The 24,928-nt window shown below is 40.7% G+C and overlaps 1 protein-coding gene across 10 annotated transcripts in view; it reads right to left on the reverse strand.

Moving 5' to 3' along the window:
* Positions 1–217: 217 nt before the first annotated feature.
* Positions 218–24,928, reverse strand: part of glsb (glutaminase b) — a 51,566-nt gene continuing 26,855 nt past the window's right edge. For 6 of the 10 annotated variants that reach the window (XM_034304441.2, XM_034304440.2, XM_053234328.1 and 3 more), the window contains 11 exons: positions 20,164–20,196; positions 20,004–20,062; positions 19,573–19,639; positions 18,773–18,823; positions 18,146–18,322; positions 17,317–17,448; positions 16,192–16,284; positions 4,572–4,633; positions 3,306–3,382; positions 1,834–1,897; positions 218–737 (listed from right to left, as the gene is read on the reverse strand). In XM_034304441.2, coding sequence (XP_034160332.1) covers positions 581–737; positions 1,834–1,897; positions 3,306–3,382; positions 4,572–4,633; positions 16,192–16,284; positions 17,317–17,448; positions 18,146–18,322; positions 18,773–18,823; positions 19,573–19,639; positions 20,004–20,062; positions 20,164–20,196 — 972 coding nt within the window. In that variant the 3' untranslated portion in view covers positions 218–580. Of the gene's footprint in view, positions 738–1,833; positions 1,898–3,305; positions 3,383–4,571; positions 4,634–8,934; positions 13,969–16,114; positions 16,285–17,316; positions 17,449–18,145; positions 18,323–18,772; positions 18,824–19,572; positions 19,640–20,003; positions 20,063–20,163; positions 20,197–24,928 lie in introns of those variants that run through there. The other 4 variants (XM_034304443.2, XM_034304442.2, XM_053234326.1 and 1 more) reach the window with 4 other exon arrangements.

Below are 24,928 nucleotides of genomic sequence, written 5' to 3' on the forward strand. Positions count from 1 at the left end.
TCTTGTTTCGATCACCTGCTTCTGTAGAGATGAACTGGAACCCATTTTCAAGTCTAACCAAAACCCTTAATGCAGAGGTACGACAGTGTGGCTGGTGATTAAACCTCAGTATCACTCCTACAGCACTGAGCGTTTGTCTTTATACAGCTGATGAATCCTCACAGATTCTCCAAATACTCTTTACTGTTGTACATTCAGCTGTTTACAGCTTTCTCCAAATAAAGATGTTGAAATGTTTATATATTACGGAGTGTTTTTTTTTTAATTGTAATGACTGATTGTTGTTTTTCTTGCACCCTTGACACCATCTAGCACATCGATGTCATCATTTAGTCATCATTTATCGTCTTTACGCGAGCGAAACGAGAGCGGTTTGACATTTATAGACTGTACGAGGTTTCCTACAGAGACGGAGAGATGGAGAAATGCTGCAGATGAAATAAAATAATGCTGATAATACTGTAAATACGTGAGGCATTTAGCAGTCACCACAGGAAGCAGTCTACGGGCAGGAGTGCGTGTTTGGAGAGAAAGAGGGAGAGAAAGTGAGCGCCCTCTGCTGGTGTGAACTTTACGGCTCTTAAGTCTCCAGCATGCCGTCCAGGTTCCTGGCGGCGTTCTCCTTATCCACGCTGATCTTCTCCACAGGAGTGTATTTATTAGAAAACTCCTGCAGGAGAGTCACCACCTCGTGATGGCCGAAACGTGTGGCTTCATCCAGAGGCGCGTTTCCCCACCTACAGCGCACACACACACGCGCGCACACACACACGCGCACACACACACGCGCACACACACACACAAACACGCACGCACGCACAGCGTGAACCTCTCTTCAAATACTCCTCAAATTATCATCATATTTTATACATTAATACATTCGATGTTAAACATTCGATTAGATTCTTCCTCTAATACTTTTTAATTAATATTTAATTATTGAAGGAATGAAGGAAGAATGAAATGAAACTAATGTAATGAATTTAAATGTGTAATTCTTCTAATTGCACTTAAATGTAATTGTAGCTTTATTTATTTTTCATTTATATTTTAACTTTAATTATATTTCCATTAAAAAACCAACCACTTTTTTGTTATTATTGACATGTTACATCTTAAAGGTTTAAAAATGCAAACATTAAGATATAAATAAAAATATTTTGAATATTGTCAAATTTATCTAATATTTCTTATAATCAGGTTAATTTCTTATTAAATAAATAAATAAAAAAAAGGATTATTAACCGATTTCTAGAATTTTATAAACTAATTTCAAGCTTGAGACTGTGTTGTTTTATTGGCATTAACATTTGGTTGTTTCTAGAAATGTTTAAAATAAGAAAAGACAGACATCGTGTAAACAAATCTTGTGGATATAGTGTAATATGAGATTATAATAAAACAAAAATAAGATTATTAAGTAATATTACAAACATAATTTTGTTTCCTTCTAAAAAATAAATGTCTAAAGTGTAATTATCTTGAAATATGTTTAATTTTTCCACTTGAGCACTTTCAAATATAAAATATTGCCATTTTAAATCCTAACCTTAACATTTGTTTAAAAATAAAATTGTTAAATATAGTTAATTTCAGTTAAACTCATTTGCTTTTCATATTTTACTTTTAAATACTTCAAGACATATAAATTAAATATTTCAGTCAGGTATAATATTAAGCTTTGGCTGAGTCAGCTAAGATTTCGATGCGTTCTTTTAAAGTATTTCTGCACTGACGTGTCGAGTCACGTGATCACACACGACTGTGAATGACGACTCATGATCATTTGGTGAGCTTTCCAGCTGTTCCAGCTGTTCCAGGTGTTGAGCTTACCTGTCCCTGGGAACGGGGTTCACCTTACAGGCCTCCAGAAGAAAACGCACCACATCCACGTGCCCTGCAGGCATACAACACAACACACACTCGCAATCAAAAGTTTGTACACCCCCCGGCTCATAGAACGTCTTCATGTTTATTGTTTTAAAATAATCATGAAGACGTTATTAAAAACACTGTGAAATAAAACACATGGAGTTACACCGTGATCAAGAAGAGTGTTAATCAAATCCAGTGTATTTTATCTTTTAAATTCTGAACATTATTTCCGTTCTTCTCACCAGCTTCATGACGGATCTTCACCCAGGAGACTCTTCTGTTTATTATCTCACAGTTACATAAACACATGCTCTTCACTGTTTCTATTTCCTTCTCCTTTACTTATAATTCATTTATTATTATTATTATTATTATTATTATTACTACTACTATTACATGATTTTAAAGTGAGCATCTGTGAGTATCTGTACAGTATTCTTGGGTAATCTGAAATGTTCTTATAAATGAAATCCACCATTATTATTATTATTATTATTATTATTATTATTATTACTATTATTGTTATTAATTACAATTTAAAAATATACAGAAGACTTGCTGCCTGTTTTTTTCCAAGTTCTAAATGAAAACTAATTTATTTTGGGAAACAATTTAATTTAAAGCAAAACTGACCTGTTTAAAAAAAAAAAAAAAAAAAAAAAAAACACGTTTTTGGGCCAGTGTTTAAAAAATGAACAAAAAAGAAGATTTTGAGAATAAAGTCATAACGTATCGAGAAAAAAGTTGTCATTTATATTACGAGAACAAAAGTCGTAATATTTTGATTCAAAAAAAGTTGAGAAAAATGTACCTGATTTACGAGAAAAAAGTTGCAATATTTCACGAATAAAGTAGTAATTTTCCTGTAATATCAGATATTACTTTTTTCAATACATTTTGTCTTTTTGCTTGAAATATTACAACTTAATTCTTGAAATCTCTCTCTCTCTCTTTTTTTTTTTTTTTTTTTTTTTAAACACACTAGACAAAGTGCTGTCATAACAACTACATTTTTTACATGGGCATTAACTTCTCTACTTACATTTGTCTTAGAAACAAAGAGCAACAATAAGCCTTTATCAAAATGTCTCTAAGACGCTGAAAAACGTACTCAATTCAGCATGTCCATTTGACTTGTAGTGTAAAGTATAAAGTTAATAAAGACAGGAGCTGGTCAGTGTGGTGTACATCAGGAGCTCTCCGTTTGGAGAATTCTGAAATATGGTGTCTCATTCGTGTCCTTTCTGTTTGCACCATTCTAAGCTAACATGTGAGATGAGGACGTGAGATAATGACGTGAGATAATGACGTGAGATGAGGTCGTGAGATGAGGTCGCGAGATGAGGTCGCGAGATGAGGACGCGAGACGAGGACGCGAGACGAGGATGCGAGATGAGGTCGTGAGACGAGGACGCGAGACGAGGACGCACCTTCAGCAGCTGCCACGTGTAGAGCAGTCCTGGAGTCGTAGTCTCTCTGCTCCATGTCCATAGACGACAAAGCAAACCTGGAAACATCAGAGTCATATTCTTGATTAATTTTCTGTAACAGCAGCTCTGACAGTAGTGCAGTTTTATATAAATGCTCTCGTTCTAATACATTAGCGTTTCTATAGTAACAGCTCACTCACAGGGACTTCAATCCACATAAACAGATTATTATTTATTTATTTTTTTTAATCGCTGATGTGGTGAAGTTTCCTAAAGTAAGGAGATTTATGGAATTTATTTATCATTTATGGAAGGAGTCTCCAGTGTCAGTGCTTTGTAACATTCAGAGGTAAAGGTGTAACTTCAGGACAGAGGAGTTTACACTTTGCGGTTTCTCATTAACTCGACAAGCTGAGTATTTCTGAGAGATAAAGAGAGGCTGGTGAGGGAAGGACTGTTTATAGCTGCTATAATGTAAGTGACATATAAAGAATATAAAAAATAAAGAAAGCAATTCAACACAAACCCATAAATTACGACAAAAGATTTAGCGCTCTCTTATTATGATTATTATAAATTACAACATTTTTTATTGCCATAGAAGTGAGTCATAATAACTTCCACTTGTTTTTGAGTCTTTACCCTGATTGTTCATTTCGTGCTCCCAGCCGTCTGTGTGCTTTACCTTTTATGGAGTTTTGTGGGCGTCACTATATGCAAATGAGCCGTTTCAGGAACACACTTTGTACGTTACGCTGATCAACATACGCACGTGAGCACAAAGAAAATCAGTGTTTATGAAACTTTTGTAAATCCGGAGGATCATTTTAAGTCAGTCTGGCGTACGCAAACATTTACACAGAACTTTACTAAAAGATTGATAAAATGACGCCCAGTACACGTAAAGGTAAGAATTTTTGTGAGCGTTAACAGAACACAGCTCCTTCCTTCAGCGTTCTCGCTGAAGCCACACCCCTAAAACCAACACACCGGCATGCTAGTGAAAGACTGGAACCTGGATGATAAAGACGCCTCCTTGTGATGATTGGTTCATGTTTTTTTTTTTTTTTTTTTTCTTTAGAGAGAATATCTTTGCTAAAAATGACAAAACACAGGATACAAAATACTGACCTCTTTTTAAGAGATGAAAAGCTTCTTTGCTTTCCAAAAACACACCTTTACGTTATAAACGTAGCGCGTGGACGGGCTGCTAGCTGGGATTTGGAGTGATATACGATGTGGGGAGGTGTAATGGTGATAACATACCTCCTGAGTGCAGATACATCTCCGGTGTAGGCAGCGAAGAGGAGGTTAATGACAGACTTCACCTGTAAAGGGATGGAAAACAGTGATTGGTGCATCTGGAGCTCTACAGAACCGAGACCTAAACGTGGTACAGCCTTCAGTGGATTAGAGAAGAAGTTATGATTTAGTCCAACCGGATCATCCAGATTTGCATATTCAATAATTTGTGTGGTCATAATAACATTTCACTAACATATCTGCCGCATTCTCATTTTGTAGCATCCATCACAGAGAAAGTCAATAAACAGCCTGTAAGGACGCTGCTGTTCTGCATTGATCTGGTGGATGTGTGAACCTTTCCGCTGTAGTTACTTCTCTTTTCATTTTTCCTGCTCAACTGCACTTCACTTCAGAAACATAAAGCTTTCCAACTCCTCAGAGTGTAAAGCAAATCAGTGGACGAGGTGAGGAACAACCCGAGTGTCTTTCTGACCTGCACTTGTCCAAGTCACCACAAGAGGGCACCAAAACTCCACTATTTAATTTTAAACCACAGCACCGTAGAATTCTGGATTCCTCACCGTCCCCTCAGTGCTCCAACACCGTCCCCACCTCCATCACCATCCCCACCTCCATCACCGTCCCCACCTCCATCACCGTCCCCACCTCCATCACCGTCCCCTCAGTGCTGCAATACCATCCCCACCTCCATCACCGTTCCCTCAGGGCTCCAACACCGTCCCCACCTCCATCACCGTGCCCTCAGTGCTGCAACACCATCCCCACCTCCATCACCGTTCCCTCAGGGCTCCAATACCATCCCCACCTCCATCACCGTCCCCTGAGGGCTCCAACACCGTCCCCACCTCCATCACAGTCCCGTCAGGGCTCCAATACCATCTCCACCTCCATCACCGTCCCGTCAGGGCTCCAATACCATCCCCACCTCCATCACCATCCCCTCAGTGCTCCAATACCGTCCCCACCTCCATCACCGTCCCCTCAGGGCTCCAACACCGTCCCCACCTCCATCACCATCCCCACCTCCATCACTGTCCCCACCTCCATCACCGTCCCCACCTCCATCACCGTCCCCTCAGGGCTCCAATACCATCCCCACCTCCATCACCGTCCCCTCAGTGCTGCAATACCATCCCCACCTCCATCACCGTCCCCACCTCCATCACCGTCCCCTCAGGGCTCCAATACCATCCCCACCTCCATCACCGTCCCCTCAGGGCTCAAATACCATCCCCACCTCCATCACCGTCCCCTCAGGGCTCAAATACCATCCCCACCTCCATCACCGTCCAACACCGTCCGCATTTCCATCACCATCCCCTCAGTGCTCCAAAACCGTCCCCACCTCCATCACCATCCCATCTGAGCTCCATCACCATACCTATTCCCATCACCGACCACTCGGTGCTCCAACACCGTTCCCTCAGTGCTCCAACACCATCACCATCCTCCGAGTGTTCTAACACCATATCCTCAATGCTCCATCACCATCCCTATTCCCATCACCGTCCCCTCAGTGCTCCACCACTAGCACTGTCCTCACATGAACCAATACACTGCATGTAGACTTTTTGTTCACATTCTGTGCATTCATTTTTCATTATTAGTGTTTCACCTCTTAACAGTTAAAATTAAAATGAATCATTTAAAAATTAAAAGAGCGGCAATTATCTAACTAAAACAGAGAGTCCAGTCAGCTATAATGTTTTGTCTGGAGCTTTAGTTCCTGAGTCTGATGTTGCTTTCGGGTGCAGTAACACTAACAGATTTAACAGTGTAATTATTAAACGCTATTAATCTGAGTGAGGGTATTTAATCGTGTGAACATTACAAGATATTTCAGGTGCAGAAAACCACAGAGTTCATTTTATTTCACATGCAAGCAACTGAGGACGAATACCGAGTTGACATGTCCTCCAGTATTTTCTCTTTCTGTTTCAGAGATAAGTTTGTTTTCAGAGATAAGTTCTCGATAAACATTCGCTGGCATGCACATACACCCCTCCCACTTCCCCCTCAGAGAATCAAGGAACTTCACATCCACATTATCACCCAGCAGAACTGACAGAATAATCACATTCACAAATACAGTGCATAAAACTTCTCTGTGCAAAAACACAGGCCTTTCAGATTTAGCACACAGGCTGAAGACATCCAGAAGATCTTTAAAGGGAACGTTTCCATAAAAACATTAACAATGTTAGCAAAAGCTGCATTAATTGATTATCTTTCATTAACTGTTAGCTGAGTGAGAAATTTCTGTTGTCTTTACTCATTATTTTGCATATATTATATATTGGTCAAACTGTTGTTTTTATGAAATGGAGGATTTTGACAACAAAGGGAGTTCAAGGTAAAGAAAATTTTTTTTTTTACTTCAGGACAGAAAGATACCCGATGAGAAGAAAACCCAAATTGATCTTACTCTGAGATATCAAAAACCTCCATGAAACACGAATGTAGTTTAGTACATTACTAATATAAGAACTGAATTAATGTGGCAAACATCAGCTAGGGGAAAAAAGTGATCTCAGTGACATGAGATGGCATGTGGCATGGTCGCCGGTGCCAGACGGGCTGGTTTGAGTATTTCAGACCCTGCTGATCCTCTGGGATTTTTTTGTTTAAATACAAAAAAGAGTCTCTAGAGTTTATACAGAATGGTGCAAAAAAACAGAGAATGACACAGAACGGTTCGACCTGACAGAAAGGCTACAAGGCTACAGTAACTCAAATAATCACTCTTTACAACCGTGGTGAGCAGAAAAGCATCTCAACACATGAAAGCAGCTGGGATATAAAGGCAGAAACCCACATCGGGGTTCTACTCCTGTCAGCCAAGAACAGGAATCTGAGACTACAGTGGGTACAGACTCACCCAAACTGATGAAGATAAAGACTGGGAAAAGAAAAGTCGCCTGGTGTTAATCGTGAAAATACTCACCAACAACCAGGTCACGGTGAAAGTCACCGAGATCACGCTTTTCCCCAGTGTGATGTTCACTGAAACTCTAAACCTGTATCTGCATGACTGTATGCGTAGCTCTGCTGCTACCTGATTGGCTGATTGGATTAACTGCATGAATGAGCATGTGAACAGGTTGTTCCTAATAAAATTTTAGGTTATCCCTCTGCTAAAATGACTTCACTATCATCCCTTAACACACCCTACACATCTAAAACGCACACACTTCGAGCTACGCAAAGCAGATTTCACGCATTCGGAAATGTGTTGTGGCAAAATGGAGAAGTTCACACTGAATGCTGCAGCAAGGGGGCGCTACAGTCAGCTAAAGGCAGACTGTAGCCACAGTGAACTAGTGGTTCAATCAGTTTTTAAGTCTCTACATCATCGGCTCATTGAAACTGTGTGTTCTGTAGAAAAGAAAAAAAGACATCAAGAGGAAAAACTGAAACAGCTTCAGGAGACGTTTGTCTGAGCCACGGTGGAGAAGGTGGAAGGATGTCTGTAGCAGGGACGCTGTGATTGGCTGTGGCAGTCCAGCTATTCTGGAAATGCTCTCTGATTTTATAAAACGCCGACTACCAAGTTTCAGGATTATTCAAGTTTCAGGAGCATTTTAAAGATGCTCCTTATCGCCCTCTTGAGTCCCGAGCTTAATGATACAGAAGTGGGAATTACTTGGAAATTACTTGTGTCGCTTGTGCTGTCGTCAGCGGATGTTCGTGGACGTCCACAACACTTCCAGTCTTTTTGATTTTGTTCAAGTTTGGTGACCGTGTCGTGTGTGTGATGTGCTCGCCGCGTTTCCTGTTAAAGTCCATCGCAACCTTGCGTGCGACAGCTTCCCGATCCAGCCATGAGAATGACTTCAATACTTTCGTCACAGGCATTCTTAAAGACTATCTGAGAAATATATATAATATAAACCAAGTATGAAAAGTATTGGAAGACATTTTGTGAAAAAGTTTTAATTTCCCGTCTGTATGGAGACATTTTTTGGGACACGCTGTATATTTACCTGTATAGTCAGTGTTACAGATTTAACAAGCGAATATGTCTGTATATTAATTATTATAACTCATTAAAGGTAAGAAGTGTTACTTTGTTTATTTCTGATGCTGTGAGCAGCCATGTTGATTTGAAGTCACTTGCTGAGCTCGCGGTTGAGGAGACCTTTCTGAATTTAGGACGCGTTTTCTTCGGTTTCTGACGTTGGAAATTCCAGGTTTTAGTCGAATGCAGCGCCGTAACAGCCACAGTAACGCAATAACACGCGCCGAGTACGTACAACAGGAACAAAATTTTAGATAGGTGGTGTTTATTGTCGTTTGTGACTGTACTGTGACTGTATATATAAGTAGTGATGAGTTTCACACAGACACAGCACAACATAACATCTTCAGTTATCCAGCTTGTTTATTTAAGAGAATAACAAGGCGATGCACAAGAACCTGAGCTGTAACACTGGAACCTCCATCATTAATACAGCAACACTGTAAACTCTTTCAGCTATTTATTCAGCAGTAATATCTGTCCTCAAAGCTGCTGTTTAGAGTTTGGACAATGGAGATGAGACAAGGATGATTAAGAAAAAAAAAACTAACAAACAAATGAAAAAAAAAAGCCATGAGATAACAGATGAGATGGGTTTACACAAGTTTATTAAAATAAAATAATCCAAAATGAACAGCCAGCAAATGAAAGTGAACAGCCAGAGAGAAAGCAATACTGCTAGTGAGAGCATCCATGACATACTTGAATAATAATTCTATAAGGAAAGCATGTTTATATTTATATAAATGTATATAAATATGTCTTTTGCGTGCTGACAGATGATCAGCATTACTGTTTATCACTTTCAACAGGAGTAGTCACGTTAGTAACATAGAGAAGGGATCACATTCCCCTGTTCAAGTAATCAATACATCCTGCTCCAGTTAAAAACAGAACAATCCCGTCGCACTGTCTCGCTAGAGAGTGTGAGATGGGATAACAGCGCACACACACACACACACACACACACACACACACACACACTCAATCCAGTTCTGTTTACACACATACACAGAGTAAATAATGACAGCAGTGAGGTGTGTTAACGACATACTCAGCATGGAGAAATAATACAGAAACAATATTGTACATTCCCGTGAAAATAAACACACACACACACACACACACACACACGTACACACACACACACATGCTCGAAAAGAAAAAAATAAAATAAAGTAACACTTACATCGCTCGCCTTGTGGCTGCCGTTCGTTTCGTTACTGTTGCAAGAAAGTGACACAATCCCATAAATTAAATCTGCGATTCTGCTTTTTCTTGCAACAGTAATAATTCACAGTTAAAGGCTCAATCAGGAATTGCTTCATTTTTCAGGAATTATGTTCAAACTCCAGAACTGAGGCTGTTAAATAACATTAAAAGCTACAAAAAAATACGTATTCATGATACTATGCTGTTTCTGCGCTTCCTGATTGATCCATCCAACATGTCGGGCATCAACACGTGAAGGTGCGATGAATGAGAAAAGCTGTAACAGTGCAGAACATGAAAACATGCTTTAAAGTAGCTAAGCAGCATGAGATCTAAGGCCTCGGCTCAGTTATGTGCAAAAAGCGGGTCAGTGTCAAGGGCAGATATTTGGAGAGGAGAAAGTCGGACCGTGAGCTGGGTGCTGAACGCTGACTGATCGCATCTCTAACGCAACCACAGAGCTGGGAAAATTAAAAATGCGCTTCTTCATGAGCGGAATTATGAGCCTGAGCTTCTTTATAGCACCAGGTTTCAACAGAAACGCGTTCAAACCTGTGCGATTCAAACACACAATCAGCAAATATTAGTGAAAAACTAGTGATAATTCTAGTGTTTTTTTTTTTTTTTTTTTTTTTTAGACTGAGTATGAATCAATCAGGGATGTCACATGATGCATTTCATTTAGCTCTGTTTATGTTTAAATATCGTTCTTATATCTTTATAAAGCTAGTGAGTTGATTTTAATAAAAATGAAGTGCATTAGCTAGCTACATTTGTTAGCTTGGATGGAGTAAGGTTGGAGAAGAGCGGGTTTTGTTTCACTTCGGAAAAGTACGTTTGTGTTTCAGTTGCGTAAGAATCCCTCACTGTCGATTACCGATAGCGACTGATTGTCAAACATCATCATACCGGGGAAGTGTTTGTATTTTCACACACCTAGCACTGACTGTAGACATTCCTCTTTCCTAGTGTTGAACTCCTCGTTCTGAGTTTTAGCTTAAAGATGTTTTATCGCTTGTTCTGTAGCTAGACGCTTTAGATATTTTCACAGAGCGCAGTGTGCAGTCTGCTTTATTCATTAATCGTGAAATACGTCCAGATCGCTGTCTTTCTGTGACGTCAGTTTATTAGACAGACGACGTCACACTGCGTCAGGTGTTGGCATTGGAGCATTTTTACGAGTATGAGTAAATCAGCACAGTATTGGAAAGATTTCTCTTCATCACTGATGCGATGGCAGGCTCAGGGAAAGCTGAAACGTTTGAGCTTGGCCCTGGACGAGTCTGACTGAACCTCACCACGCTGATCGATACACACTCTGGGAGCAGAGCCAGAGAAGTACTAATCAACAATCAGATCCCAAACGCAGCCTTGCTCTTATTTCATCAGCTCCATTACGCTGTCAAACGATATCTCATAAGCAACATAACATCCTTCTTCACGTACACACATCAAAAACGTTGCTTCTTTTCAACAAATAGCTGTAGAGACTAACGCTATGGCTTAAAGGTGCTGTTTGGATTCTTTCTGCACTTTTAGAAAAAAAAAATTCGAGGCTGCGTTCACAAGGTCATAAAAACACAAGTCTGAACTGAATTCAACACGAACACTGTTTCAGCGAAGTGTCTAATTTTAATATTTGTTAAGGAATGGATATTCGGTTCTTTAATGTGGCGTAGTCAAGCATCGATTCTGCACGTGCTTGTGTTTGACGTAGTGCACAGTTCTGTTGAATCCTGGTGTTGATGAATTTTCTAGAACAGCAGCTCTGACAGTAGTGCAGGTTTATAATAACGCGCTTGTTCTAATACGTTATCGTTTCTATAGCAGCAGCTCATTCACAGGGACGTGTACAGTACGGAGAAAGCTTCACTAACACACGGCTTCTTCACTAATGTCGTCTCGGAGAGTTCTTCCTCACCACCATCACCTCTGGCTCGCTCATTAGGGACAAATTTTTTACATTTAAAATTTATATCCAGAATTTATATATTTCTGTAAAGCTGCTTTGCGACAATGTCCATTGTTAAAAGCGCTAAACAAATAAATAATTGAATTAATAATAAACAGATTAAATAATGTGTGTAATCTTTGATATGGTGAAGTTTTTTTTTTTTTTTAAAGCAAGGAGATGTGTAACATTTATGGAAGGAGTCTCCAGTGTCAGAGGTAAAGCTGTAACAACGTTACGGTTTCTCTGTAACATAACAAGCTGCCTTTTTTATAGTATTATCTTACCAGAAAATATTTACCTTCAGGGTGGTAACGCATCACACTACCCCGGCGTTGATTATTTTCCTATAGCAGCATGTCTAAAGTGTTTTATTACTGACATTACGAACATAAAAAAACCACAAAGTAAAAGATTTACTGAACGTCAGCTCAGTATTTCAGCCTGCTGTAACAGCGCGTGCTCTGAAGTCGGTAAAATTGTAAACTTCGAGAATGTTTTAACGCAATTTCCTATTTTCTCACTGACTTCCTGTGGATGTAGGGCATAAACACCTGAAGAGCAATTTCATAGTCGCTATCGTGTTAATGGACAACACACTGAGAATGAAGGCAACGTGTAAAAATTACAATTCGTTATTCATTTAAAAAAGTTGAATAGGTAAGGGAAGGTACTCTGAGGTGATTACGCATCAGCCAATAGCAGACACGCAGATTTTTACTGTTATTTCTCTGTATATTTTGTAAAACACTGAAACGAAATGTCAGGGACGAGGCATGACTCAATCACATCGATCCAAAACACGATGCTTTCGGCCACAGAATCCACCTACAACAAACCAGACGTGTGTTTTCTGACAAATATGAACAACTCCTTGCCTTGTGAACACAGCCTGAGTACAATCTGGTTCATTTCTACGCTTCAGGCTTCAGGTAACATTTTGCTGTGTTGTAATTAAGCTCCGCCCCCATCTGGAACAGAGCTTCTAAACTCCATCACTGGAGAACTAGAGGGCGGAGTCTGTGGTTGATTTTTTTTATTTTTTTAAGTGTAGTTGCAGTTCACCTCGCAGCCACTACATCAGAATGTCACAAACTACACAGTTAAAGACCTCAGCATACGTCATGAGGAGGCGACGTTTGGCGAACAGCATGATGTAACTGCGAAGCAATTGGATGTCACGTGGAAGCTTCGTTCGCCGTGTCATGCACATGGCAGCTGGAGAAAACTCCAAGGAGGAACACAGTACATGAACAAGCCTGTGATTGGTCTTTACAAACAAGGCATGTGTGATATTTGTAACAGCGCCACCTGCAGGACTGGAGCACTCGAACGTGATGACCAGCGTGAAACCTCAGTGTGAGTAGTGAGGGGTAGTGAAGCGCATTTCGTCGTCTCCGCAGTCATCATGCTGAGATCCTAATATGCGAGTTTTGAATGATAGTGTTTAAAAAAAAATTTTTTTCAACATACGATTAAATAATAAGTGAATAAATGGAGCTAAAATGTGTTGGGTTTATGTAAAAGAGGGAGGAGAGAAGAGAAACCTCCCTGCACGGGCACAGCTGAAGGTCATGCAGGCAAGCCGGGGTGACCTCCATGACGTCACCTGATCAATACACACTCTGTGAGGAGCTTGTGTGTGTGTGTGTGCGTGCGCGTGTGTGTGTGGAAAGCTCATGATGTCTGTCAACACTGTGCTGCAAAGAAGAGACAGCGATCAGTGTCAGCTGAGCAGCCAGTCAGGACCGTAACACCTCTGTTTCCCGCGTGGTAACCTGACCATGCACCTCCTTCTCTCAACTCCTGCCTGGGTTCAGAACCCGGCGCTTTGGTTTCATATTAACATTTAGAAACAGAAAAGAAAAAAAATCTGAGACTGGTCGGCGCATCTGAATCTGAATCAGAGACAGAGGAAAAAAAACAAATAAACATCCAACAAAAACACCCAAAGCGGCAAGCCAAGACACAATAAAATAAAATAAAATAAAATAACACAGTGAATAAATACGCCGCGTGTCCCCCCTGTACAGCCCTTTATTCCAGCCGAAGCGCAGGCGTGTTTAGTCGTGCTCTCCGACTTTATCCATCCTATAGATCACAGTGGTGGAAGTGTCTTCGTTGGACTCGGTGGGCGAGACTTTTTTCCACAGCGAATCTTTGAGAGCCAGCTCTTGCTGAAGACTCTCGTAATCCATCGGCCCAAAGGTGTGCTGCTGTGTTGAGCGACACGGAGAACACGTTAGTTTGCTTTCCCAGGCTTCCATGTCTGTGTGCAGCACTGCTGGTGTTAAATGTACGTGTGTGTGTGTGTGTGTGTGTGTGTGTGTGTGTGTGTGTTGCCATCAAAGCCCTGCATGCCGTAAGTTAGGGAAGAGTGAATAAAGCCGTTAGAGTCGCTTCTTCACGTGTTAGGCGAGAAAGCATTGCTCACTAGGCCTGGCACGATTCACACAGCAACTCGTCAACTATTACAGCTTTTTATTTATTAATGAATGAAACACTGCGATTTTTAACCGTTTATTATATGTTGTGGAACAGTCGTGAAACGAGTTAAGTCCATTATAGCAGCTATAAACCTCGCCAGCGTCAGTTTTTGTCTCTCTGAGACATTGAAGTTAATAAGACAAATATACGCAGCTCGTCACATTACTGAGAAACCGCAAAGATGTCTGAAAAGTGACCGTTACAAAGCACTGACACTGGAGACTCCTTCCGTGAATGTTACATAAACAGAAAGCTTAACCACATCAACAATTATAAGTGTTTTCTTTGTCAAATGACATTTTCATTATTACTCTTAGCTCATGTGTAAGGCTTGAAGAATCTGCGACAGATTCAAACTATCGCGATGGCGATCAAGTCGGACGATTTGAATATCTGATGGAAAATGAATGTGTCTGTGGTTTTAAGAGAGACGAAAATAAATTGTGTTGTATCTTGTGTGTTTTGCCTGTTTTGTATTTTATACAATTCCTTAATAGCCTGCTGTTAGACTTCAGAGCAGAGCAACAAAACATGGCTCTGTGATGCGTCGTAGCGTCACTCGTCCGTGCTGCCGAACCGATAAAGCTGTGAACGGAGACTTAAATTAAGAAAGTGAAACAATGCGTCGTCTCTCAGAGCAACTTCACTCCACTGCTGTTTAACAGAGCACATGCACGTGGAGTTTATATCATTTTATTTCAATTTCACAATGAGATTAGTTCCAGTTAATAACTCGTTAGCTTTATTTACAGTCCGGACTTCAGCTTTGTAAGCATTCCTGATCTTATTAAAGCAAAATTAATGCAAAACAACTCACTAGAAGCATCAGCAGTCTCGTAACAAGCTTCTGTTGTTGGTTTTTTCTTCGTCATAATGATAAAACATGTACACGCATTACGTACGCCTGGCCACGCCCCCTCCTATTGCCGATCAGCGATAGAGAGCATGTTAGGACGATGTCATGTTAAACACGCCCTCACAAGCCTAGTGTCTGTGTTACATGTTTCACAGACGTTCCACAACATTAAATATAACTATAAACGGATAAAAAGTATGATGTGTCATCTTTAATAAATAGAAAGTGTAATATTTGGTATTTTTTGGTAATAATTGCTGTGGTATAAGAGGAATAAAACACTTCGGGGTGGTAAGAGTAACTCCGCTCCATCACACCACCCTGTTGTTGATTGTTTTCCTGTAACAGCACAACGTGGAGTGTTTTATTCTTCACCGAACGCTCAGATGAAATCTGGTTGGATATTAACTTTTAAAAATAAAATGAAGTATCCCTTCTTAATCTGAGCCACTTCTTTGTTAAAAAAAAGCATGATGTGCTGCCGAGGTGAAAGACATTTTCAACGATCAGCTGAACTTTCTGATGAGTTTATCAAAAATTAAATACAACACACATAATGTGACACACACGTTAAAAAGACGATCACAAGAATCACTGGCGTGACAAAAAGATCAATCATTATTAGTGTTCATTAGTGTTTATCATGAGGTAAAAAGCCACGATCGTGACAAGCCTAGTGATCCTGTGCTTCAGGACACGTCCTCTAATGAAGCACGTGTGATCTTCGTATGTTATGACACACCAGCGAGGTGTAAAGTGAATGCAATGACTTTTCATGTGCTAACCTGCAGAAAGACAGCCATGTTAGTGAGTCAGAAACTGACCTCGCCCCCTCGATATCATGAGCTGCAGCGTTAGTGAGCAGGTTTGACCTGTAGCGAGCAGTATTTAGCTCAGCAGCTGGAGTGTGTGACCTGTATGGAGTGTGTATGAGGCGGGGAGGAAGGGGAAGAGTTTTTTTTTTTCTGCGCCAGTCCTCGGTACAGAGAGTTAAATCGGCGGCGATGCGGTGTGCTCACTCGTACAGGACGCTGTGTAGCGCGTTGATCGGGCATGCAGGCACGGATAGGTGGGCAGAACGAAAGAGCGCACTCACCCGCTGCTCGCCGCCCTCGCGCCGCGGGTCCAGCTTCTTCGCAAAGTGCCGCAGATTGTCGTAGTTGTGGAAGTTGAACAGAGACACCAGATCCTGTGGGGAGAAACATGAACAAGGATTTGTGAAGAATGACGCATAAAAAAATACGTGCGTGTGCGAGCTACAGCGGCAGGAGGCGGAGCAACTCTCAATGATGCAAAGTGACAAGCGCTCACTTTAACGACGTGTAACTATAAGTGACGTGAAGAAAAAGTTGTGTGTAAATGTTTCCGAATTAAAAATGCCCAGATTTACAAAATCAAACGGCAGTCAGAAATTACTAAGCTGATTTACATTTAGCCACGCCCACAAAACTCCATAAAAAGCAGAGAGCTGAAAACGACAAAAATGGCGACTAAACGGTGCGGACAGCACACACTCAATCTTCCAATACTGCAGCTCAGCCACTGCACCGCGTCACTTACCATAGACAAACACTTATTTTGCCTGGCCATGTCATACTAGCAAACAAACAAATCCTGAGCACTATTATATGCAATACTGCTTTTGTTTTCTTTTTTAATCCACATTTTTTTGTCTTAGATGTTTATTTTATGTCTTTTGCATTACCATGAGCAAATTTTAGGTTTCTGAAAAATTGTGTTACAGAAGAATGCTTGTACGTTGTTAAAGAGAGTAATCGAGTAATCACGTTTCAGATAAAACCAAAATGGAGTTAATAACAATAATATGTATTGTTAGGTATGTAATATTATAATATGTATGTAATATTATTGTTAACTCTAACTGCTCTGGATCTAGTGCAGAAACGTGTCCTTATGAGTTGAATAACACGAGCCTTTAGCAGTGCGCGAGGCACCAGGTATAAGCCCAGTGCTCTGTGTAGCCTGAAGGAGGCCTGCTACTGACAGGAGAGGAACACACACACACACACACACACTCACACTCACACTCGTTAGTAACGCAAGTGAAAGTATTTACCAGTCTAACTGGATGCCTAGTAAGAACTAGCAAAACAATAATAATGTGTGTGTGTGTGTGTGTGTAGATATATGTATGTATGTATGTATGTATGTATGTATGTGTGTGTGTGTGTGTGTGTGTGTGTGTGTGTGTGTGTCGTACCGTGCAGAACTGGATGCCTCGCACGCTGTTGCCCAGTTTGTCCAGTGGAGGAGACCAGCACATGATACCCATCACGTTGGGCACCACCAGGAGGATACCACCTGCCACGCCCGACTTAGCCGGTAAACCCACCTGAGACAGATCCCACACACACACACACACACACACACACACACACACACACACACACACACACACACACACAAATGAAAATCACAATCTGGATCATTAACACACTGACAGATTTTCCTGGGTTCACTCAGAATCAGCCTCTGTACCGGCTCCGGGGAAGAGAGTCCCAAAGAAACACACAAAGTCAGTGTTTGAGTAGCAAAGCTCTTCAAAGTTCACTGAGGCAGACAGGGAGTATTTATAGTTATCTATATGCAACATCTGCAGAAACAAAGGCGTCAGCAGAGAACAGAAGTGGCGGTTTGACGTGTTTCACAGAGCGCACGTACTCTAAACATGTTTATTAGAACAAAACAGAAGAAGAAGAAAAGCAGCACAGAGCGTGCCGACATATATTCATAATATATTCATAATATATCAATGCACTCTCATTGTTTCATAGTGTTTATTCTAGCTACGTAAGTACGATGTCAGAGTGTCGCTCCTTCTTAAATCAGGTGACTGAAATCAACTCTCTGTGTCGTGCTGTTACAGGAAACTAATCAACGACACGATGCTGTGATGAAGTGGAAGTGAATGAGCTGTATTAAAATGAGCGCATTATGTTATATACAGTTATAGAAAATGACTCAACACCTTCTGACCAATCAGAGCGCGGAATTCGAAAGCGCTGCGGTGTCGAGTGTGTGACACTCACGTGGAAAGCGAATTGCCCGGAGAAGTCGTACATGCCGCAGGAGTGCATGAGGCTCAGCGTGTTCCTCACGGCCTCGGGACTCAGCACGCGCTCGCCCGTGATTGGACAGAAGCCACCGTTGGCCAGGGTGGCAGCCATGACGCTGGCGCTCTCGCAGGTCACCTCGATGGAGCACAGCTACACACACACACACACACACACACACACACACACACACACACACAGAGAGAGAGTCAGTCAGGATCTCAGAACCATGACACACAAATAAATATTAGTTTGTGAAATTTCTCTAAACAACCAGCTTGTGTGAGTGAGACATTTTTACAAACAGGGCGTCTAAATGTAGAAGCTGGCAGCCAGCACGAGTGTGTGACGCGTCTATCCGGTTACACATTCCCACAAATCCACGGGAGACGGACGATCTGTGTGACGGGAACAGAGCCTGACGCCAGCGCACACACAGATCACGTTTCCCGCGGCACGACTTCTGACCTACGATCATCTACTTCATCTACAGCCTGCATACCGGCATGTGCACCCTAAATACACACACTGCCCTGTTCCCGGTTAACGTGGTGTGTGTGTGTGTGTGTGTGTGTGTGTGTGTGTGTGGGGTGCTGATCTCACCTGGAAGTAGAAGTCCAGGATGGAGATCATATCTGTACCTTCAGGAAAACACTGTACACACAAACGAGAACACAATACACTGAATAACACACACTAACTGAGATTAAAAGACAAGTCCTTAAATGTTTGAGTTTTCAAATACATATGAATATTAATTAGCCTAGTTTTATCCTCTCAACAGTGTTGAATAAAATATATTAAAATTGACATGATTTACTCAGCTTGATGGGCCACATTCAGAGTTAAGTATGTAGTGAGGATTTATTACTGAAATTAGGTACGCTGGTATTCAGAGCTCAGACGTAACTACAGACTTGCGCTCTTTTCAGAGGTTACGTGAGAGTTACGCACACAGGGGGCGGAGTTTGAGTAAAGCAGTGGCGTGTCAAGAATCTGATCTTGAATTTTAGTGCATTTTGCTCTGACACTTTCACTTGAAAGGAGGCGTGAACTGAAAAGAAAGTCCTGGAGGTATGAACTACATGCAGGTGATTTGCCTTTATTTAAAAAAAAAATAATAAAACATACTCAGGTGAGTAACCCGACTCTGAATATGTGTAACTTTCCCCATGTACATACGGACACAAGTCGTCGACTCTGAACACAGCCCATAGACGTCAAGATTTCCAGATTATAACGTTAAATAAAGTAAGCTTTTTTCAATAGCAAATCAATAAGTAGCAATTACTAAACTATTACAGTTTACATGTGACAAATCAAACCAGGAATGAAATCTGACAGACTGAGAAACACCTGGAAGGAGGGAAAAAAAAAACAACAAAAAAACAACACAAACTAACCTTCTTCTCCTTCAGGTAATATCCGATGGCGAAATTCCTATCGCCTGATTCACGCTCAGACTGGAATCTGGCAGAGAAAAAAACACAAACTGTCAGCTATTAAGTGAAAACAATCCTGTCAGTCATCTATTTTGTCTCTTTCAACCTCTCCTTCTTTTTTATCTGATCAAGAACAAGAAGAAAAATGTGCTGAAGTCTGGAAAAACCAGTCAGACGTAAATACAGTTCACTTAACCATAGCAGAAACGACGGTTTCATTTTTTTAATAACAATAACAACTTTCTGCAAACATCTCAGTAAGTAGATAAGAAGTCAGATCGCAGCTATGTTGGACTTTCTTTTTTCACTTCTGAAAGCAGCAAGCCTTGCTAGAAGTTGTGTTTAAGATAAATGACGCCTGACAGTTGCATTAAGTCTGGTGAGTAACTTACGTGGCGTTGCTGAAACCCACATACTCGTTGCCCGCCATCTTTTTGAGGAAGTTCATCACCTTTATACAGAATTAAAAAAAAATAAAAACCCAAATCAGACACTCGGAATAAACTCACAAACCCTCAGCTGGCTTTTAACTGTAACTCTGTTCATACTCACATAGTCGAACTTCTCTGCGTTGCTTGCCTTTTGCTGAAAGAGATGAAAAAATGAACGCAATAAATCACCTGACAGAGAGATATTTACTTATATATTCATACATACAAACTTTGTAAATACTAGAGATAATGCAGACACTTGATCATTAAAAGGAGAGATATTTTTCAAGAGGCATTCGAACAGAAATGTGACTACATATCTGCAGATCACAGGGAGATTTAACATACAAAAGGAAAAAAAAAATTCATAAAATACAAATCTGTTAGTGTTTTTATTTGTTAGGCAAAAAGAAAAAAGTAAGATAAACCCTATTTCATTACTAAACCATAAAAATCGTTGTGTTGTTCTTTACAGCTACAGTTAAACGAGCTGTTATTCTCTACAGAGACGATGGAGGATGAAGTGCTAGGAGTAAGTCGCTGTGGTTAACCCATAAATGCCAAACCAGTAGGTCAGTCAAAATCATGTTCAGAAAGAGAGCTGAAGTGTGTGTGAGTGTGTACAGCAGCTGATCCTGCTCAGGATAAACCCTGCTCTGATTAACACTATGTTCACACTAGCGAGCGACAAAGTGCCAGCCGACAAAGTGAGATTTTTTTTATCTTCTATTAGGTATGCAAATTAGCTGTGATGCTGTGAAACGATTGGCTGGAACGATTCCTCGGACCAATCGTATGGCGTGTGGTCCGACATTTCTTCAGTTCCCCGCCCACAATCTGCGATTAGCTCCCATTTACTGTTAGACGCAAAAATTATAACGGTGGTTTTTATCTGATCCTGTCATATACGGAAGATCATTGGTGCGTCTGGTGAGAGTATGTAGCTAGTACAGTTAGCTTAGTTTTGCTAATCTAATCTGTCACTGAAGCTAGTACGAAGCCGAGGACATCACACGTAAATGAAACTTAATTACATTTTAAACAATAGTGATGTGTCTCATAAATCATATAATGGTTTGTAGACTTTTTGTCCTTTTTTGACCTTTTTGCCAGGCCACGGCCAAACACGGCAACAGTAGCGGTTGCATCTTACAAAGTACAAACGTCACGAGCGAATTGTCACTTGCTAGTGAGAACAGAGTCAGAGCTAAGCAGTTAGGGTGTGAGGAGACACGGCTGGGCCAAAGGGCTGCACTATACGAGTCTAATATCATAGTGCGTTTAGTTCCCTCCAGGTGGTGTCTCTTAAAGATGTTCATCATTCAGGACTAAATACATCACAATTTTCCGAACTATCAGTGAATTTTCACACTTTGCCCTTAGGTAAGGTGTTTGTGTTTGCGTTCTTGGCAATTGCTCGTTTTCATTTGGAGCTACTTTGCGCAACAACTGCATCAACAATATACTGCAGTGCAGCCCTAGCTAGTAGGGGTGGGAATCTCTAAAGACCTGACATTTCCTTTCAGGGTGCCATGAGTTTTTATTGCACCTCAATATGATAAAACATAACACTATCATTTTCATTCATAACAGAAAATTTATATACATAAATATTTCCATTACAGCTGGCAGAACACGTTTTACCTGAATTTCTTTATATAATCAAATGCTCAAATAAATCATTATTCAAATGTTTCATACACTTTAGTTTTTAATACCTTTTTTTAAACAGACTTTTGCATTTATTAAACTGGTTGTTTAAATGATTTTTGTTTTGCCTGACAGGCTAGCAGCTAGGTAACGTGGACGGATTCCAGATTTGCTCCATTAAATTGCGTTAAGTCGAATCTGAATATGAGAACACTGACATGTCTTTTGAACTTCACTGCATAGTCAGTATGAAAAAGTGTTTTATATTTGGTTCTGTTGTTGTTTGTAATTTTTAAATTTTTTTTTTTTTTAAGTACAATTCCAGGATTTCTACTCTTTCTTCGTAAAAAAAAATTCCAGACCTTTCCAATACTTTTTTAAATCCAATTTTTTATCAAACTTTACAGACCTTCTATGTTCAGTTTTCTTTTCTGCGTTAAGATGTTTTGTGCACTGATGGCAAATATTTTTGGAGACAACTGATTAGCTTTCCGACCCCTACTAGTAGGTGTGCTGACAGGAGGAAAGGTGGAAGGTCTGAAGGACTGAGATCGGCGTTGGAGGAATGAAGGACAGTGAGGAAGTAGACTAGGACCCAAAAGGAAGAGCTATACAGAGATGTCTAACCACAATCCTGCAGGGCCACCGATTCTGACCACCAGTTTCCTGCGCTGTTTCACCTTCTGTGGTGGTGTTTAATGAGAAAGATTGCTGGCACGTTAAAAATTGCAATTTTGAGTGCCATTTTTAATGTTTTTAAAGGCACCAACTTGTCATAGGGTTTTAGCAATGACATGTAATGAGAAGGGTTTCAGCAATGACGTAACGTAATGAGAAGGGTTTCAGCAAATGACATGTATTGAGAAGGGTTTCAGCAATGACGTAACGTAATGAGAAGGGTTTCAGCAATGACGTAACGTAATGAGAAGGGTTTCAGCAATGACGTAACGTAATGAGAAGGGTTTCAGCAATGACGTAACGTAATGAGAAGGGTTTCAGCAATGACGTAACGTATTGAGAAGGGATTCAGCTATGACGTAACGTATTGAGAAGGGTTTCAGCAATGACGTAACGTATTGAGAAGGGATTCAGCTATGACGTAACGTAATGAGAAGGGTTTCAGCAATGACGTAACGTATTGAGAAGGGTTTCAGCAATGACGTAACGTATTGAGAAGGGTTTCAGCTATGACGTAACGTATTGAGAAGGGTTTCAGCAATGACGTAACGTAATGAGAAGGGATTCAGCTATGACGTAACGTATTGAGAAGGGTTTCAGCAATGACGTAACGTAATGAGAAGGGTTTCAGCAATGACGTAACGTATTGAGAAGGGATTCAGCTATGACGTAACGTATTGAGAAGGGTTTCAGCAATGACGTAACGTATTGAGAAGGGATTCAGCTATGACGTAACGTATTGAGAAGGGTTTCAGCTATGACGTAACGTATTGAGAAGGGTTTCAGCAATGACGTAACGTAATGAGAAGGGATTCAGCTATGACGTAACGTATTGAGAAGGGTTTCAGCAATGACGTAACGTAATGAGAAGGGTTTCAGCAATGACGTAACGTAATGAGAAGGGTTTCAGCAATGACGTAACGTATTGAGAAGGGTTTCAGCAATGACGTAACGTATTGAGAAGGGATTCAGCTATGACGTAACGTATTGAGAAGGGTTTCAGCAATGACGTAACGTATTGAGAAGGGTTTCAGCAATGACGTAACGTATTGAGAAGGGATTCAGCTATGACGTAACGTAATGAGAAGGGTTTCAGCAATGACGTAACGTATTGAGAAGGGATTCAGCTATGACGTAACGTATTGAGAAGGGATTCAGCTATGACGTAACGTATTGAGAAGGGTTTCAGCAGTGACGTAACGTAATGAGAAGGGTTTCAGCAATGACGTAACGTAATGAGAAGGGTTTCAGCAATGACGTAACGTAATGAGAAGGGTTTCAGCAATGACGTAACGTATTGAGAAGGGTTTCAGCAATGACATGTATTGAGAAGGGTTTCAGCAATGACGTAACGTATTGAGAAGGGTTTCAGCAATGACGTAACGTATTGAGAAGGGTTTCAGCAATGACGTAACGTATTGAGAAGGGTTTCAGCAATGACGTAACGTATTGAGAAGGGTTTCAGCAATGATGTAACGTAATGAGAAGGGTTTCAGCAATGACGTAACGTAATGAGAAGGGTTTCAGCAATGACGTAACGTAATGAGAAGGGATTCAGCTATGACGTAACGTATTGAGAAGGGTTTCAGCAATGACGTAACGTAATGAGAAGGGTTTCAGCAATGACGTAACGTATTGAGAAGGGATTCAGCTATGACGTAACGTATTGAGAAGGGTTTCAGCAATGACGTAACGTAATGAGAAGGGTTTCAGCAATGACGTAACGTAATGAGAAGGGTTTCAGCAATGACGTAACGTAATGAGAAGGGTTTCAGCAGTGACGTAACGTAATGAGAAGGGTTTCAGCAGTGACGTAACGTAATGAGAAGGGTTTCAGCAATGACGTAATGAGAAGGGTTTCAGCAGTGACGTAACGTAATGAGAAGGGTTTCAGCAATGACGTAACGTAATGAGAAGGGTTTCAGCAATGACGTAACGTAATGAGAAGGGTTTCAGCAATGACGTAACGTAATGAGAAGGGTTTCAGCAATGACGTAACGTATTGAGAAGGGTTTCAGCAATGACGTAACGTAATGAGAAGGGTTTCAGCAATGACGTAACGTATTGAGAAGGGTTTCAGCAATGACGTAACGTAATGAGAAGGGTTTCAGCAATGACGTAACGTATTGAGAAGGGTTTCAGCAATGATGTAACGTAATGAGAAGGGATTCAGCTATGATGTGTCAATGAGTCTACTGGGGTTTTGACAATGACAGATGCTACAGAACGGGGTTTCAGTTATGACAATGTGTCAGCTGGGGTTTCGTCAATGACACAATGTACTGTTAGGTGTTTGCATGTGTGCTGCAGTGGGGAAACTTTAAACAGTGTGGTGCCGTTACCCTGCAGGAGTCGAAAGTTAGACAGTCTCAATCTACAGATTTGGTGCTGACGTCTAAGATTTAATCCCAGAGCCCAAGATTTCTCATTATGGTCTAGATTACATATGTTTACTTCATACTTCTACTAAAGAGGCAAGGTGTAAAACTATACTGTGCTTGTTTTTTTTTTGTTTTTTTTTTCAGTCAAGATTATAAGCATCAGGACAAAAAAAAAAA

This window comes from Pangasianodon hypophthalmus, chromosome 5 (genome assembly GCF_027358585.1).
Source record: "Pangasianodon hypophthalmus isolate fPanHyp1 chromosome 5, fPanHyp1.pri, whole genome shotgun sequence".
Lineage (NCBI taxonomy): Eukaryota > Metazoa > Chordata > Actinopteri > Siluriformes > Pangasiidae > Pangasianodon > Pangasianodon hypophthalmus.